Below are 16,764 nucleotides of genomic sequence, written 5' to 3' on the forward strand. Positions count from 1 at the left end.
TCTTTGACAGCACTGACACTAGTGCCAGCTTCTTGCACTAAAGTTTCTTCATTTTCCTTACGCCTTTTCACCTAAAAAAAATCCAAATTTTGTAGTCACTTTTTACTCATAGTTTGAATACGATTCTCAGACTTCTTAGCACTTGGGTTATCGCTGCTGTTTTTGCTAATATCTTGTTCCCTTCCGATTTTTGTTTATTCCAATGTTAAGTAGCAACTAGCTTCATAACTTTTAGCACTGCAGATTCGGCAATTGGGGGATCGGATAAACTTTCGATAGCTTGGAAAATATCCATTTTTGAAACATCACTTTTTGACAAATGCAGTTTTGCAAGAGAAAGCTGGGATTCTATGGCAAAGTCATCGACACCGAGAATCCCATGATAACACTAAACTCTGACACTACGCTTTCGAAAATTTAAAAAATCGGAACTTGAGGGGTCGAAGTCAGATAAAGCGTCGAGCAGAGGTATATTTTGCATAAGAGGTTGATCCATCGCACTCATGAAACGGTCTATTATCTCGAAGTACAGTAGTTTACCAGAGTCTGATAGAACTAGATGACCGATATTGCGTTTGCCGGTTGTTGAGGTTGACAAAAAATTTCTTAGACGAATGGAAATGGCTTGTCTTCTCTTGCTTCGAGCACTGGTTTTAGATTGTGGAGATTTTTTTCCAGGATATCGTATAAACCCAAATTCTGATAGATTTTCGCTTAAAGTTAAGATTCAGCTTTTGGAGATTCTCGTATGTCCCAGACATCTGTGAGAGTGCCTAATTTCCTGATAAATCAGCAAACTTTTGGTTTGAAGTTGCTCTGATAAACAATTTACAATGACTAACGCTTTTTCCATTGTATGAAAAGTTGAGGCAAAAAGGGCAGAGTTGATTTTGTCAAGTAGGCCTTTTGCTTCCCATACTACCTCGTCGTTAGAAGTATTATAGACTGCGGCTAGTACAGCAACAATAAATTAATGTCTGTCCTTAACCTCGAAAGGTCACTGATAGCGTCTTTGAAAGCACTGACACTAGTGCCAGCTTCTTGCACTAAAGTTTCTTCATTTTCCTTTCGCCTTTTCACCTTTAAAAAATCCAAATCTTGTAGTCACTTTTTACTCATAGTTTGAATACGATTCTCAGACTTCTTAGCACTTGGGTCATCACTGCTGTTTTCCTAATCATAGTAGCACTTTCAGCTATAACATCTTTTTCCCTTCCGATTTTTGTTTATTTTCTGTACCAGAGTTATCATCTTTATCGTCAAACAAGTTCATTTTACTACAAAAATTTAGAAGTCACTTGAAACAACCAAGTCCTTTGTAATTCTTCCCTTTTTTGAATTCTTAAAAAAAAAAAAAAAAAAAAAGCGATATGGTTATGTTGAGCTCTTACAGATAGGATATTCTGGCAATTGCTTTTAAATTAAAAATAAGTTTTGAATTAAACACGTTTTATTTTAAATCTAGTATTTTATACTATTTTCCAGTAGAACCCTTAATTGTCTAATTTTTTTAATTAGCTGCTACCACAGCAACCACGATTTACTAGGTTGTAGCTACCGTTGCAACAACATTAAAAATTTTTCTAAAAACTGTTTTTTGTTAATGACAAAAGGCACTATATGTGGCACTTTCCCTTAAGAAGAGCAATTAAACAACTCAGCCATTTTCTTTATTTTTCAAGCCATTGGATTTTCCTTGTTAAGCCAAAGGACAGTAAATTCCTTTTATTGGGTTTTTGGAAAAGGCGGTAATAGTGGTGTACATTGTGTTTCAATTTAACACAATTTCTAGGAGTTTCAGAAATACCGTGCTATTTAATAGCTGAAAAAAAAGGAAACACAAGGGTGGCAAATAAAAACAACCATTTAGTCTCGTTGCTTTTTTTTTACTATGCCCCTGGGTAGTATTTAATCTGCTACCTACGTACTTAATCTACTACGTATTTAATCTATGCCCAGAGGTAGCTTAGCTTCTCTAAAAAATGCTTTAAAGACACAAAAAATAAGCAGTTTTTTTCTTCTATGGGAAGTCAGCATGAACTGAAAAACTATATAACACTAATCTTGCTTGTAAAATTTTGACTGATCTATGCCCAGGGGTAGCTTAGCTTCTCTCAAAAATGCTTTAAAGACACACAAAACTACACATTTTTTCTTCTATGGGAAGTCAGCATGAACTGTAAAACTATTTAATACTAACTTTGCTTGTAAAGTTTTGACTGATCTATGCCCAGGGGTAGCTTAGCTTCTCTCAAAAATGCTTAAAAGACACACAAAATTACACATTTTTTTTTCTATGGGAAGTCAGCATGAACTGTAAAACTATTTAATACTTATTTTGCTTGTAAACTTTTGACTTATCTATGCCCACGGGTAGCTTAGCTTCTCTCAAAAATGCTTAAAAGACACAAAAATTTACATATTTTTTATTCTATGGGAAGTCAAAATGAAACGAAAAAATATTTAGTACTAATTTTGTTTTTAAACTTTTGACTGATATATCATACAAAAACACGTTGACTTTTTTCAAGCCGCCCAATGTATACTATACATTGAAAATTCAAAAGAAAATAGTGCATTATTTACAATATACAGAGAAATTAATATATTTTGCACATTGAAATTATAACTTTTTAGTGCTGTAACTATAACATTGTCATTGACACTTTCAATATTATCAAAAACACTTTCCACAAAGATAAAAACGACACTCAGTTTGAATCAACTATTAATAAAGGTAGAAAGAACTGCAGCAATCCAGAAATATATGGCAAAGTAAAACAGATGCATTTTTACTTAACCAACAGCCTAAAAGTACCTTATAAAAGAACTTTTATCTCCTTAAAAATAGTGTCTTTATTCACCACACTTATTTAAAACTAAATTTCATCTTTAAACACTAGATAATTAGTTGGCGATCTTAACTAACAACATCAATAACAGCATTTCTATATAACCTAAACAAAAAGAGAGTAATTGATATACAGAATTATAAATCGTGGATGTATTCAAGCAATAAATTGCGTGAATATATTACGTTTTAAATCATTGGAGTACATATAATTCTTCATTAATTATTCTTTTGGCTAGAAAAAATTCTATTCTATAATAATTTTTTATTGTAAACTACAAAATAGCGGGCTTTCACCTGGAATGGGTTGTGATGACAGTTCAGATTCGACCTCATGAAAATGCTTTCTTATGCACTTTTTTGTGCTCATTCAAATTGTTTAATTGAGAAAAACACTTTTTGCACACATCACATTTAAACAGTTTCTCACCAGTATGCACTTTTTTATGCCAAATTAAAGAGCCTGTATTATAAAAGCTCTTCTCAAATACCTCACAGTTATTTATTTCTCACCTGTATGCAGTCTTTGATGTCTCTTCAAAGAGTTTGGTTTAGAAAAACTCTTCTCACAAAAATCACATTTAAATAATTTCTCACCTGTATGAACAATATGGTGCACATTCAAATTGCTCAGATGAGAAAAGCTCTTCGGACATAAATCACATTTATACGGTTTCTCACCCGTATGCACTCTTCGGTGCTGATTCAAATTGCACGGTTGAGAAAAACACTTTTTGCACACATCACATTTAAACGGTTTCTCGCCTGTATGCACTCTTCGGTGCTGATTCAAATTGCACGATTGAGAAAAACACTTTTTGCACACATCACATTTATACGGTTTCTCGCCTGTATGCACTCTACGATGTATATTCAAATGGCTTGGTCGAGAAAATCTCTTCTGACACACATCACAATCAAACGATTTTTTTCCTGTATGAGTTCTATGATGTCTTTCCAATTGCCAATGCCAGTGAAATCTTTTATTGCATATATTACACTCATAGTCTTTTCCGCACTTTTTCCATTGCAAGCGACCGTTAAAATTTTTAGCTTCCAAGAACGCATTGGCAATACCTGTTGAAGCATCTCCAGTTCCTAAAACAAAATAAACAAAGGGGATAGACAATACCTAAAACAATGTATTAAGACATTCTTAAAAAAATATCCCATAGTAAAGATGCTCACAAAAAAATCAATGCAAGAAACAAAATAAAAATAAAATATAAAATAAAAATAGCAAAACGAGAGACTTGAATCTAGCTTTTCTGATAATTTATTAGCAAAATATAAAGAAGTTCTGGCAAGAACTCAATTCCTACTTCCAGTTAATGCATCCAAAAATCATCCATTTTCTTGGATTTGTTTTCTTCTCAGACTCGTTGTCTTCTAACTATATTTTTCATTCACGATTCGATGTGATCATCCCTGTCACATAAACTCTAACTGCATAGTTCTTTCTCACAAAGTTTGACTTTCTCACAACTCTATTTTTTTAACAATGAAAAACATTAGCGTAAAGAGCAAGGCGTTGAGGAGGGGATAGCCTCTTTCATATACGGAATAATTTCTTTTCGTTTTAAGTTTTAATATCGCTCCTTACTTTCAGTTAAAAAAACTAGTTTTTTTTTATTTAATTTTTGAACGTTTTCGAATAAAAGCAGGTTTAATTTCTAGCACTTGGAGAAAGGAGGAAATTTTTAGGGAGGTTAAGGGTAAAGGACGGTCCTTGCTCATGCCCTATGTGTGGAGAAAACGGTGAGGATCTGTTTCACTTCATGGCCCTTTGTCCCGAATTACAGGATTTAAGGAAAGAATTATTTTTTGATAATGTGGGGACAAGTGAGTGGTTGGTTTCAGTAATGGGATCAAAAAATTATGGGACAATAAGAATGATAGGCCGTATTTCCTATTGGCCAAAGAATTACTTGCCCAGGGGGGGGGCTGAGAAGATATTTAGCACACCGGTAATAAAGTCGTCGAAGTTGCTTTGATTCCGGTGCCGAAAAGGTACGCCAAAAAAGTGCAAGGTATAAAAAATTTGGGAGCGCATATGAGTTATATAATTTAGCTAGCAGCCGGCGATTAAAACGAAGTTTATTGGAAACTATGCCAGCGTAGGCACTGGACGTCCGGCGCTGGAAATGGCGAATGAGAAACTTTTTAGTTGCTTTAAGGGAGTTACCGATTGGGAGGTCAAGATAATTCATTTCCAATTTAGGAGCAACCAATAATCCATTAAGATCAATATTAAATCCTTTGGGAACTAGGCCCAGTTGAATAGTACCACTTCTGACTTTTCAGCGTTAAATTTAAGATTTATTTTTGAATACTCTCGACTCAAAATGGAAAATTTTTTCTCAAACGCCAATACCGTTCGGCTGGGGTTAAAGACATCGTCCACGTAAGCAATAAGAGACACATCTATTCCTTTCTAGAATCCAGGATGAAACTGCTTGAGATTGTGCATCGAGAATACAGTTGTTAAACACAATTGGGGATGTAAGGGTGCCTTGCCCTACTCCGCGACGAACTGCTATGGTTATCTTTGTAATTATTCCATGAGGCAGATTCACAGTGACAGTTAAATCATTATACATATCATACAAAGCACGAATAATCAGGTACTGACCCCGCGTTTATACAATTCAGTGAGGATATGCGCGTGAATTATCGAATCAAAAGCACGACTGACATCATGGCTCCCTAGAATATACGGCTCTCCAGATTTATCAGCATCAATCAAGACTGACAACAGTGCAGTCAGTGCATAACCGCAACCTATTCCTTTCTGGAACCCAAATTGGTATGGGGACATATAACATTTATCAACCAACTCGGGCATTATCAACTTATCAAAAATTTTACAATAAGTTTCAGGTACCTCTAATGGCCGATATTATGAGCACTCATTTAGGGGTTTATTTTTTTTAGGGACAGGAGTAAGACGGCCAGTTGAAAACGAGGTAGGAACTATTCCTTTTCTAAACACAATTTGGAAAAGTAGGGCAAGGTGGGAAAAAAGATAAGGGGTTCCAAATAGGAGGTGTTTTGCGCAAACGTGATCTGTACCTCTTGAAAAAGGTTTCTTAATTTTACAAATTATATTATAAACATCTAAAACTGATACAGTAAACATTAATTTGTCCCCTATCGAAAGTATCTTTTCGAGTGTAATTTTGGAGGGATTTTCTATTAGTGGGTCTGGTTCTGAAAACTATCTGCAGAAATGTTGTTCCCATAGTTTGGGAGGGATATTAGATGATTGGTTGGGCATTTGTTTTTGTTTATGTGTTAAATTTTTCCACAAAAGTCCTGGGTTATTAAAAATCTTTTCAGAAAAATTGGAACGAATAGTAGCTCTATGTTTATCTAACTCTTTTGAAAAACGGCGTTTGGTGGATAAACGGATCTGGTTTATTATACCAGTTCTAGGACGGTCGCAATCTATCCAGATTCTTATCCAGAATTGGGCCCTATTACAAGCCTCAACAAGTAAAGAATTCTGGGACCAGGCCTTCACTTGGAATTCGACTCATACTTTAGTGCGAGGGGCAAGCTGCTTTTCTGCTTGTAATAAAGCATGTGAAATAAGTGACGCATATAAATTTAACTTAATACGATTTTCATTAATTGAAGACGGAACCGAATTCTGGAGAAGCTCAAATGGTATTTTTATCGTTGCGAGAATATTATCAGTACAATTCTGGTACTGGAGTATATAAATCTTATTCCATTCTACCACAGCATACCACTTAGAATCTTGGATTACCCGTGCACTGTTCAATGGAGGCCATAATATTGAAAGACAACGGCAAATGGTCAGATACTACAAACTCATTTAGTACGGTTACACTTACTTCAGGACTGGCAATACTACCGGAAACAAGCACATGATCAAGGTTTGACACTGATCCTGAGGGGTGTATATATGTGAAATCAGCAGATTTTGGTAAGATAGCACTTTCATTTGGAATCAGGCTAAGAAGCAGAGCCGCACGCAAATTACCAGTCGTATTAATAGGTCACAATTAAAATCCCCCAACAGAACCTATTAGGGTTGCGAGGTTCTAATTTTAAACCGATATTTATCCAATTTTCTACATACTACAACAAACTTCGTTTCAGAATTTTCGTCTCTATAGTCTGTCGGCAGGTATATATTAACAATGACAGTATCACTCATTTTAACTGCAAGGAAATGGTCAGATTTTGCAAACAGTTCGGAGTTAGAATGTCGATCTATTATTGTAGCAAGTCCACCTGATGGGCGGCCTCGTTTTCTGGGCCTTTTAGCGGCTACAAAGTGGAGCAGATGTGATGGCACTATATCCACTAGTTTCATATTATCAGCAGAGAGAAAATATTCCTGTATGCATATGATTTCTTTAGTAAGGCAAAGTTGTTCCACCACGGCGATTCTCGCACTGAGATTACCTTTTACGTTCCATGACAAGACGCTGTTTTGAATATGGGGCTCAACCATTTCGAACAGATTGACTTTTCGGCTACAGAGTCTTGTTCAACGGGCACTTAGCATGGTAGTACGTGTGCTTGATGCTTTGACAGTTCAAACACCAGATCGGGTTCTGGCATTGGATTTCTTTCGTCACAACCTGGTAATTTTGGGAACAACGGCCACCTTTCTTGGTATTTTTGCACTGTGTCGACATATGGCCGTTTTCATGACAATTAAAACAACGTTTCGGGAGAAAAATAAATTCTTGTATTTTGAAACGCTCGAAGTCAGTTTTAATCGTCATTTGTGCGGCGGTATCAAAAGCATCTCTACTTGAAAAATACAGCTTGAAGGTGCGTGATTTCCCACATTGTTCGACTTTCTCACAGCCGGTTATTAATCTTTGTAAATGCTCAGCACTAAGAGACTCGGGAATCTCTTTGACTATACCGATGTGTGAGGGAGTTCTGATTTTTGCGCTGGAACCCTGGTTTTCATTATTAATCCCAAGGGCCAATTTCTCCGCAGTAGCCTTCTGCGCAATGGCTACCCACCACCCATTTTTCCTGGTCTGAGCTCAACCTTAGAAGCATCAAGGGATTCACCACACGCAGATTCTATAAACGCTTTCCGCTCCGATGGGTTTTTCAGTGGCGGAGGGTTTGTAACAACTACAGAGTAAAACAGCTTTGTGGGGGCATTTGGTTGAGTAGGGAAACTAGTTCGAGTAAAAAGATTTAAGTCACCTTTGTTCAATCGTTCCATGAAGCCTTCAAAACGACGGCACATATCATTTACTTTGGTAGTTACGTATGCCCTTATCTCGTCTCCGCATTCAGGGACCTCGGTTGGCTAAAAAATGACGAATGTAGGAAGTTGACGCTTTTCTGTAGCTGATGTGGCAAAGAATTTCACAATCTCCAGGACATTTTCTTCATATTTAACTGATTTACGGAAGAGGTCCGGTAGGCCAGATTTTTGTAGGATCAATTCTTTCGCACTAAGTATATTATCTCTGGAGAAAAACTCCACAGCGCGATTAATAATCAATTGATGTTTCATTCTGGCTAGCATCGCTCTTGAAACAAAATTTAACACCGCATTCCAAATGATGTTTTCCATGTCTATATTTTATAATCATTAATCACGAATATATATCCAAAAATCCACCTTGAGGCTGATTTTTCACCAACCTTAATTACTGCATTAAATCAGTCCAAAAAATGTAAGCACTACCAGATTGCGTCAGAATGAAAAGTCACTTAATACTTTCATCCTTTTGAGACATTAAATAAAAAAAAAACAAGTTTTTTTAACTGAAAGTAAGGAACGACGTTAAAACTTAAAACGAACAGAAATTATTCCGTATATGAAGGGGGCTGTCCCCTCCTCAACGCCTCGCTCTTTACGCTAAAGTTTTTTTATTGTTTAAAAAAATAGAGTTGTGAGAAAGTCAAACTTTAGCGTAGAGACCGAGGCGTTGAGGAGGGGACAGCCCCCTTCATATACGGAATAATTTCTGTTCGTTTTAAGTTTTAACGTCGTTCCTTACTTTCAGTTAAAAAAACTTGTTTTTTTTATTTAATTTTTGAACGTTTTTGAATTAATGCAGGTTTTGATTTTGGCTGACCGTACATGAATAATTAAAACAAAATTTGCATATTATATTTGGTTAAATGGCTTTCTCGAAACTTGTTTAATTTTATTTACGAACGTTTTTATTAGTAATAAATATACGTAACTTAGAATTAACTTACGTAACGAACTTCTATATTCATAAATTTTTAACACGTATATTAGGGGGTTCGCCCCTAGTCAATACCCTGCTCTTTAAACTATAGTTCGAATTTTTTTTCCAGTTCTTTAAAAATGACCTCTTAATCAAAATCAGTTGAAAAACTTGTTTTTTTTTATTTAATTCCTGATCTTTTTCTTGAATAATGCTGGGAAATCCGGCGCCCCCTTCATAGCAATGTCCCTGCCCCTATGAAAACTTCCTTCATGGAAAGATCCTTCCATATAGCCCCCTACCCTCTCCTTCTCCCACCTACCAGAAAAAATCTCCTCTGAAAAAGTCTGTATACTTCCCAATAACCAATACTATATGTTAACATTGAGTAAATTTCATAACTTTCAGCCCTCCCCCTGGAGACTTTGGGGGATCAAGTCATCCTAAAAGACATTTTTATCATATTTTCGACCTTGCTGAACAAAATGGCTATCTCAAAATTTTGATCGGGTGACTATGGGAAAAAAATGAGCGTGGGAGGGGGCCTAGTTGCCCTCCATATTTTTTGGTCACTTAAAAAGGGCACTAGAACTTTTAATTTCCATTCCAATGAGCCCTCGCACGATATTCTAGGACCACTGGGTCGATACGATCACCCCTGGGTAAAAAAAAAAAAAAAAAAACAACAAACAAACAAACAACCAAATAAACACGCATCTGTGATCTTTCTTCTGGCAAAAAATGAAAAATTCCAGATTTTTGTAGATAGGAGCTTGAAACCTCTACAGTAGGGTTCTCTGATACGCTGAATATGATGGTGTGAATTTCATTAAGGTTCTGTAGCTTTCAGGGTATTTTTCCCCCTTTTTTCGAAAATCAGCCAAAGTTTCTCAGGCACGTAACTTTTGATGGGTAAGATTAAACTTAATGAAACTTATATATTTGAAATCAGAATTAAAATCTGATTCTTTTGATGTATCTATTGGTATCAAAAACCCGTTTTTTAGAGTTTCGGTTACCATTGAGCCGGGTCGCTCCTTACTTACAGTTCGTTACCACGAACTGTTTGACAAACAATTCACATAGGTGTTTTCGCTTTGAAATCTAGTTATCGCTTTGAAATTATTCCAGTTACCACTTAGGCTATTACTGCTACTGTAACTACTTGTAACTATGACTGCAAAAACTTGGACCAGTGACTACAACAGCTACAACTATTATAGTGATTGCCACTACTATTAAACTGAAATAAGAGTTTAAGGTAATCTAGCTTCTCAAAATGGCATCGATGCAATATCTCAGGAACAAAACATAATATTAAGTTGAAACTTTCAGAAGAAATGCGGGTTATGTGAAACCAAATCAATAGGTTAGTATGTGAAATAACACTGTCAAACACACATATATGCAATATTCTAGGAAAAGCTAGGAGTATTACGTTGGAACTTTCATGGCATGTTTTAAAGGATATTGAAGTAAATCAAATGCACCATTTGTATCCAAATTCGTCAAATTTTGTATGTAAATCCACTATAAATGATATATCTTTTATTGGGAAGCGAATCTTTAATTTTTTTACTAAAATTCTTACGCATTTTAATTCCCACCTCTTCACTAAATCCTGATTTAGTCTATAATGTTTTAAAAATTTGTAAACCCACTTCTTAAATTTAGTATAAAACCCTCCATGAGGCATAAAATAATACTGAAAAGATATGAATCAAATTTTCAAATGTAAAATCCATGAAAAAAATGAAAGCTTACAGCAAAGGTTTTTTTTTGTCAAAACCTGAACACTTATACAGCTGGCTTAGATGCAATTTTTTCAGCGCTAGAAACAAGAATTTAGCAGAGATAGTAGATTGATAATTCCTACTCATGGTATATTTTAGGCCCTGAATACATTCCTAAAACTTTCATTTATCATATTCAGCTATTTTTCACATTAGCCAGAAGCCCGTCACCGTGAACTTTACCCTTAAACACTACCTATATTTCAAAAAACAAAAAAAAAAATAATTTACGTTTCATATACATAGACAATAAGTTCCTGATCTCAGATGTGATGAAAAGAGCTAAGATTTGCTGATGACTTAGAGGGTATGAGTCCTTAGGATGAGAAGAATGCTGTATAATACGTTTTCCATAGGAATTGCGCACTGATAATTTTGGGTGCCCCTTTGACTTATGGTATTCAAACAACAATTTGTGCAAAAACGTGGTCCTGTGCTACTTTCTATGGCTTTAATGGGACATAGGTTCTGAAGACTGGGACATGTTTCGAACATGATGGATTTCCAAAGTTTGTCCTTTTTGGGTATCCATCAAGCAAGGATCAAACAAAAAACAAGATGTTCCTAACTGGAGCCGCAGGAGGTCATAAGAAAGGGTTTAAGGGTAATTGAAGAATAGAATTTAAAATGTCTTTCACAGCATGGTTGCCGAGTTTGAACTTTGCGTCACAAATAGCACTAGTATATATATATATACCATATCGAAAAAATTTGACCTTCACGTCAAACACAATGCATTCTACAAAATACATAAATAATATGAGTCAAAACTTATGAAGGCACAGGAGGTTTCTTCTCACGGCCAACGTGGTGAGCTCGAATCTACCTAATAGATAATGATGTGGTTCCAACTTACCTTCACTTCATTATTTATGATTCCAACTGCTCGTTTTTAACAGTTCCAATCAGGGAATTATCGTGCGGGGGTATGTTCTACGTGGATAATTTTTCTTGCGGGGGGGGGGGAATTTTGGGGTTAACTTTCCACTGGGGGGATTTTTTTACACTGGATTTTTTACACAGGAATTTTTACACTGGGGGGATTTTACAGAATTCTTGTAAGAAATTCTTTTTGTTTGTCTTATTTTCTCTTTGCCGACTCAATTTTACATTTGGAGGTTTTCAGGAGGAACCATCCGGGGGCAATTTTCAGCATGTTCGGATTTCTGAGAAAAAAAATTCCATTGAAGAGGGGATTTCCGGAGTGATAGGGAAAACGATTAGAAATGAAAGTCTTTTTCTGATGAAAGTATGGTAAAGAGAATTTTTCAGGCTTAATTGCCCGCAAGAAATTTTACAAGGTTTTCGTGTCTGAATTTTCAACGAAGGTCGGATTATCAGGAGGAAATATTATGGGGGGGGGGGGTATTTATTTTCCATACACTCCAAGGAAAGTTCTACGGAGTAGTTTCCATCAGGGGAGTAAATTTTTCATTGAGGATGAGCCATATTTACCGGCATTATTTGAAAAACAATCAGAAATTAAACGCAAAAATAAGTTGTTTTTTTTAACTGAGAGTTAGCAGCAACATTAAAATTCAAAAGGAACAGAAATTATTCTGTTTATAAAATGGTTGTTCCCTCTTAGTTGTTCAAGCAAACTCCAGCATTGGCCGAATTCAAGAACAATAAAGTTGGAGAAGAGCATGCGCAGCAGCGTCGGCTTCGGGCAGCTTGGTGCTGCTGTCAGTTGTTAGTAGTAGTGTTGGTGGTATTTATTAACTTATTTAGATCCTTAAAAATGATAATTGATCTGCATTCAATTGTACTTTACAGAGGCAAAAAACTACACATAGAAGGTAAAATATGGTTGAGACTAAATTGCCGATACCTCTTTGAACAGATAACCGTATGTATCACGAATCTCGTGATGTATCAGGATATTCAATTAAATGCGAGAATATATTATCAGGGTCATATTTATAACCATAGCGGCAGGGGAGTGGATTACCCGGAAAGCAGCCATGATATTTGGAAATAGACTAAAATAAAGAATCCAAGAGCACTGATATTATTTGTATACCATGTATTCTTCAGAAATGGTCAACTGCTATATATTTACCTATTTGCACTTAGTTTTTTTCTTTAAATCAAATATCATACTTCCTGATATTATTATTCCCTTTTTAACATGATTTCAAATACTATTGTTGTAAATATTTCAATTAATCAAACACAAAAGTTGAGCAAAGGTAGCAGAAAACCCATTTTAACAAAGGATCTGTGATGTATCACTAGATTCAGTTAATGGAGTAATATATTATTAAAGCTTTATATGGAGCCCTTTTTTTTCGGAAATTCGGAAGCTACCTTAATATAATCATAAACACTAACTTATCTTATCTAAAAGTGTAAAACTTAAAATTAATTAATTCCCCGCTGGCTATATAAATGCAGTGTCAAGATTAAACAAGCTAATTATATTCTTGATAGCATAGCTCTTTTTGTCTTGCAGCTTGTTTAACATTTGCTGTTAAAGAAACAAGAAAAAAATAGTCCCACTATTAAAAATACAGTAAACCATTTTGAACCCTTCAACTATTTTCTTCAAAGTAGAAATAAGATAAAAACATAGCATTTAAGTCAATATTAAATGTTAAATTAAGGTTTAAAAATCATATATTACACATAGAAAATGTGCGAAAAAATACATCATCATGTAGATCTAGAAAGTGTAGCTTTCCTGATTGCTGTAGCAGGACAGGAACTGCCATTAATCGCCAGTAAACAGGTTAAAAAAAAGTATAAAATGAGACTTAATGATTAAAACTTTACAAGATTATAACCCTAACAACTTGCTTCAGATTAAGGACTGAAAAGAAATAAACATATCACCGAACAGCTAAAAATCTAAGCTATGCATTAATATGTTTACCATCAAAGTTCTTCAAGATTCAACACTTCAAGTTGTTAGTCAATTGACTTACCTAAAACGAAATACTTTTAGAAATACCAAATAGGGTATCCTAGGTTGCTGCACTTACCTTTTAAGTTGACTATTGACAAATAATTAATTATTTTTCTTCCAATTTAAAAAAACATTACACTTTTTACTTCATTTTGACATATTCTCACTGTTCTATATGTGTTCAATCGATAGGGGTTCTTATAACAAAGGGTCTGGAGCCCTTTACACTGTGACGCAAGTCGCCACCTAGTAAAGAGGTAACCATATATTATATAAACAAAATAATTATAAACGCGTTTTGAAAAAAAAAACAAAAACAAAAAAAAAACTGTCAAGTCAGGAAGAAACACCATTTGAAATTGATTCGGAAATAGTAACTATTATTCGATTTAACTTAATGGTAAAAGTTAATAACAATAACAAGTTTATAGGGTAACTTTCAGTAACCTCATAGTTACTCATTCAGTTACTCATAATAACTTTGAGCGAGAGTTATTTCTGATTAATATGAAAGAAAGAGGATTTCCCTAATGAGGATGCTCTATTGCAAATGTATCTGGGCCAGGCATGCTTCTTATTATACTAATATTCTCCTTATATTATCAAGATCAGGAGTAAACTATTCGTAAATACATTACTTATAGTAGACCGCCAATAGCCACCAAGTACTCTACTTCAAATTCGTGTTTTCAGCACAACTAAACATGGGGATTCTGCAGGCATGATTAAATAACTTACAATTTGTAACAAACTTTGTTCAATAGCAAAGGTTCTAAAGCCTAATTAATTATTGAAAAACTTGTCTCAATTGATAAGTGTAAAATGGGTGGTAAAAGTGTTTTGTTTTGGTTTCTGTGAAAAAGAACAATTCGCACGTCTCCCTTCTCGATTCACTGTGGCAATTAAGGAAATAATTCATACTATCAAAATGATTTTAATAATACAATAACAACTAAAATAATAATTGTAGAAAATCACCATTTTCAGGAATGAATAGAACTAAGGTGGAGTGAGGGGAAAACTTGTTTTCATTTTGATGTCTTTGGTGCCTTAATCATACACTTTTCTGTCACGAGAATGTTCAACATGGCACCCTAGCGATATACAGCGATATACATATGTGAGCATAAAAATTTCTATCATTTTCCAGTACATTATCGAGGCAAGTCACATTGTTTTGGACTGAACAATAAGATAAAAAAATATAGAGATGTCAGGAAACTCACTTTCTTTCTCGCAAATATTTGATTCAAATTCAAAAGGCCTGAAATTTCGATTCATCTGTTCAGATACGCCAGGAGAAACCATCAAAGGAGTATCTTCATGTTTTGGGGATAAAATAGAGTATTTCTTTCCAAAAATATCTTCACTGAAATCTTGGAATATTTCTTCAGCTTCTAAAGAAAATTGCAAATAAATTAACATTAATACCTTCACGAAAGAAACCCTTCTGGTATTATAAATTATAGAAAAATAAATTATAGAAAGCACATAATAATTATTAAATGGTGCTTCAAAAAAAATCGAAGAAAATTAATATTAAAAAAAATTCATTAAACATTAAAAGATGTTACAGACCTTCAGTGTGATTACATTTAAAAATTTATTTGATCTGTTTCAACTTAATAAGAGATGTTATTCTATATGAGACCGGCACATCAATAGACTTCTACAATGTAAGAAATATAACCAGTTTTCTTTGTGTTGGTGACAGCACGTTTACCAATTATTTCAAATAAATTTACGGATTTACCAATTTATTTACCGACTGTTCTAATTTTCCAGCGAACATGGCAGCTAAATATCCAAAAACATTTTCTTGATTCTTAAGACTGTCAAAATACGTGGTGGAACTCAGCCACATCTCTAGGCCTTTTTTTGGACAAATATATTTATCCTAATAATTTCTGGTCGGCTTAGTTAAAATTAATGAATTTTATAAAGTTAGAACAAACTCCATTTTATAAATAAATTTCATTTTTTAAAGTTTGGCTTGTAACGACAAATGAAGGTTTTAAGAATTTGGTTTGTAGTGATGTTTCAGTGACTAATCTGTAGCGACCTGAAACCTGAACGTCTAGAAGTTTCGAATTGTCATTGAATGTCTGAAAGCAGTTGATTATTAATAACTAGCATGAATTACGTACACAGTTAGAAGAAAGATAGGGTCCAGAAGCTATGGCCCAACTTACCCATCAACGATTCATAATGAAACTCTCTGTCGAATTCCAATTGCACAATAATACAACCAGTTAGTTTCAGTTAGTTTTTTTTAAGCTATTAACACTTATGCAGTTGCAATATGATGGTTTTGTATTCTAATAGCTCTGTTTACGATAAACTCTAGAACAAATTTCTGGGATCAGTGATCAAGTAACGCGATCCCCTTAGGCAGCATAGTGCTTAGTATTATTATTATAAAACAGATACAAAATGTGTATTTGCTATATAGACTCCTTCGGCAACCTATAGTATTCTTTCTATAACCGAGTGAGAGAAGGTTTAAGAAAAAAGATCATTTTAAGTAAAATCGGTTTATAAAAAAGGATCAGGTTTAATAAAAGAATTTATTGGGTACAAGTAAGAGTCATTACTCTTATTTCTTTTATTTGATTAAAAAATGAAGTAAAAACAGACCACATTGCTTTCCTTTAATTAAACAATGAAAGACTAACCTGAAAATTTGAAGCTTGCATTAGCCATTCTCTCTGTCCTTTCCAAAATCTGATTCCAAATGAGCTTAAAAAAGAAAAAGAACACACGTATACATGGACAAGTCTTTAGAATTGGGATAGACCTTAATTTGAAACACATAACCACAAATCTTTTAGCAATAATAATACTGTAATTATTAATGTCAATTAATTGCTTTCATTCAAAAAAAAATCTCATCCCCAAAGCTACCGGGTTATAACATAGAAGAGGAACAGTCCTATCGACTGTTATGTCACTAAATAGTTAGGAAGAAACAATTTGATGAAAAATATGAAGCTGTGTGTTTTGTGAACTTCCGTCATGTTATAA

The 16,764-nt window shown here is 34.5% G+C and overlaps 1 protein-coding gene across 2 annotated transcripts in view; it reads right to left on the reverse strand.

Annotated features, from left to right (window-relative positions):
* Window positions 1–2,604: 2,604 nt before the first annotated feature.
* The window catches only part of LOC148946529 (uncharacterized), a 38,594-nt gene continuing 24,434 nt past the window's right edge, over window positions 2,605–16,764 (reverse strand). For both annotated transcript variants that reach the window (XM_089097414.1, XM_089097413.1), the window contains 3 exons: window positions 16,416–16,479; window positions 14,967–15,137; window positions 2,605–3,949 (listed from right to left, as the gene is read on the reverse strand). In XM_089097414.1, coding sequence (XP_088953540.1) covers window positions 3,354–3,949; window positions 14,967–15,137; window positions 16,416–16,479 — 831 coding nt within the window. In that variant the 3' untranslated portion in view covers window positions 2,605–3,353. The remainder of the gene's footprint in view (window positions 3,950–14,966; window positions 15,138–16,415; window positions 16,480–16,764) is intronic.

Source organism: Artemia sp. Qi Xiang Cuo, chromosome 11, assembly GCF_049724085.1.
Source record: "Artemia sp. Qi Xiang Cuo chromosome 11, ASM4972408v1, whole genome shotgun sequence".
Taxonomy (NCBI): Eukaryota; Metazoa; Arthropoda; class Branchiopoda; order Anostraca; family Artemiidae; genus Artemia; species Artemia sp. Qi Xiang Cuo.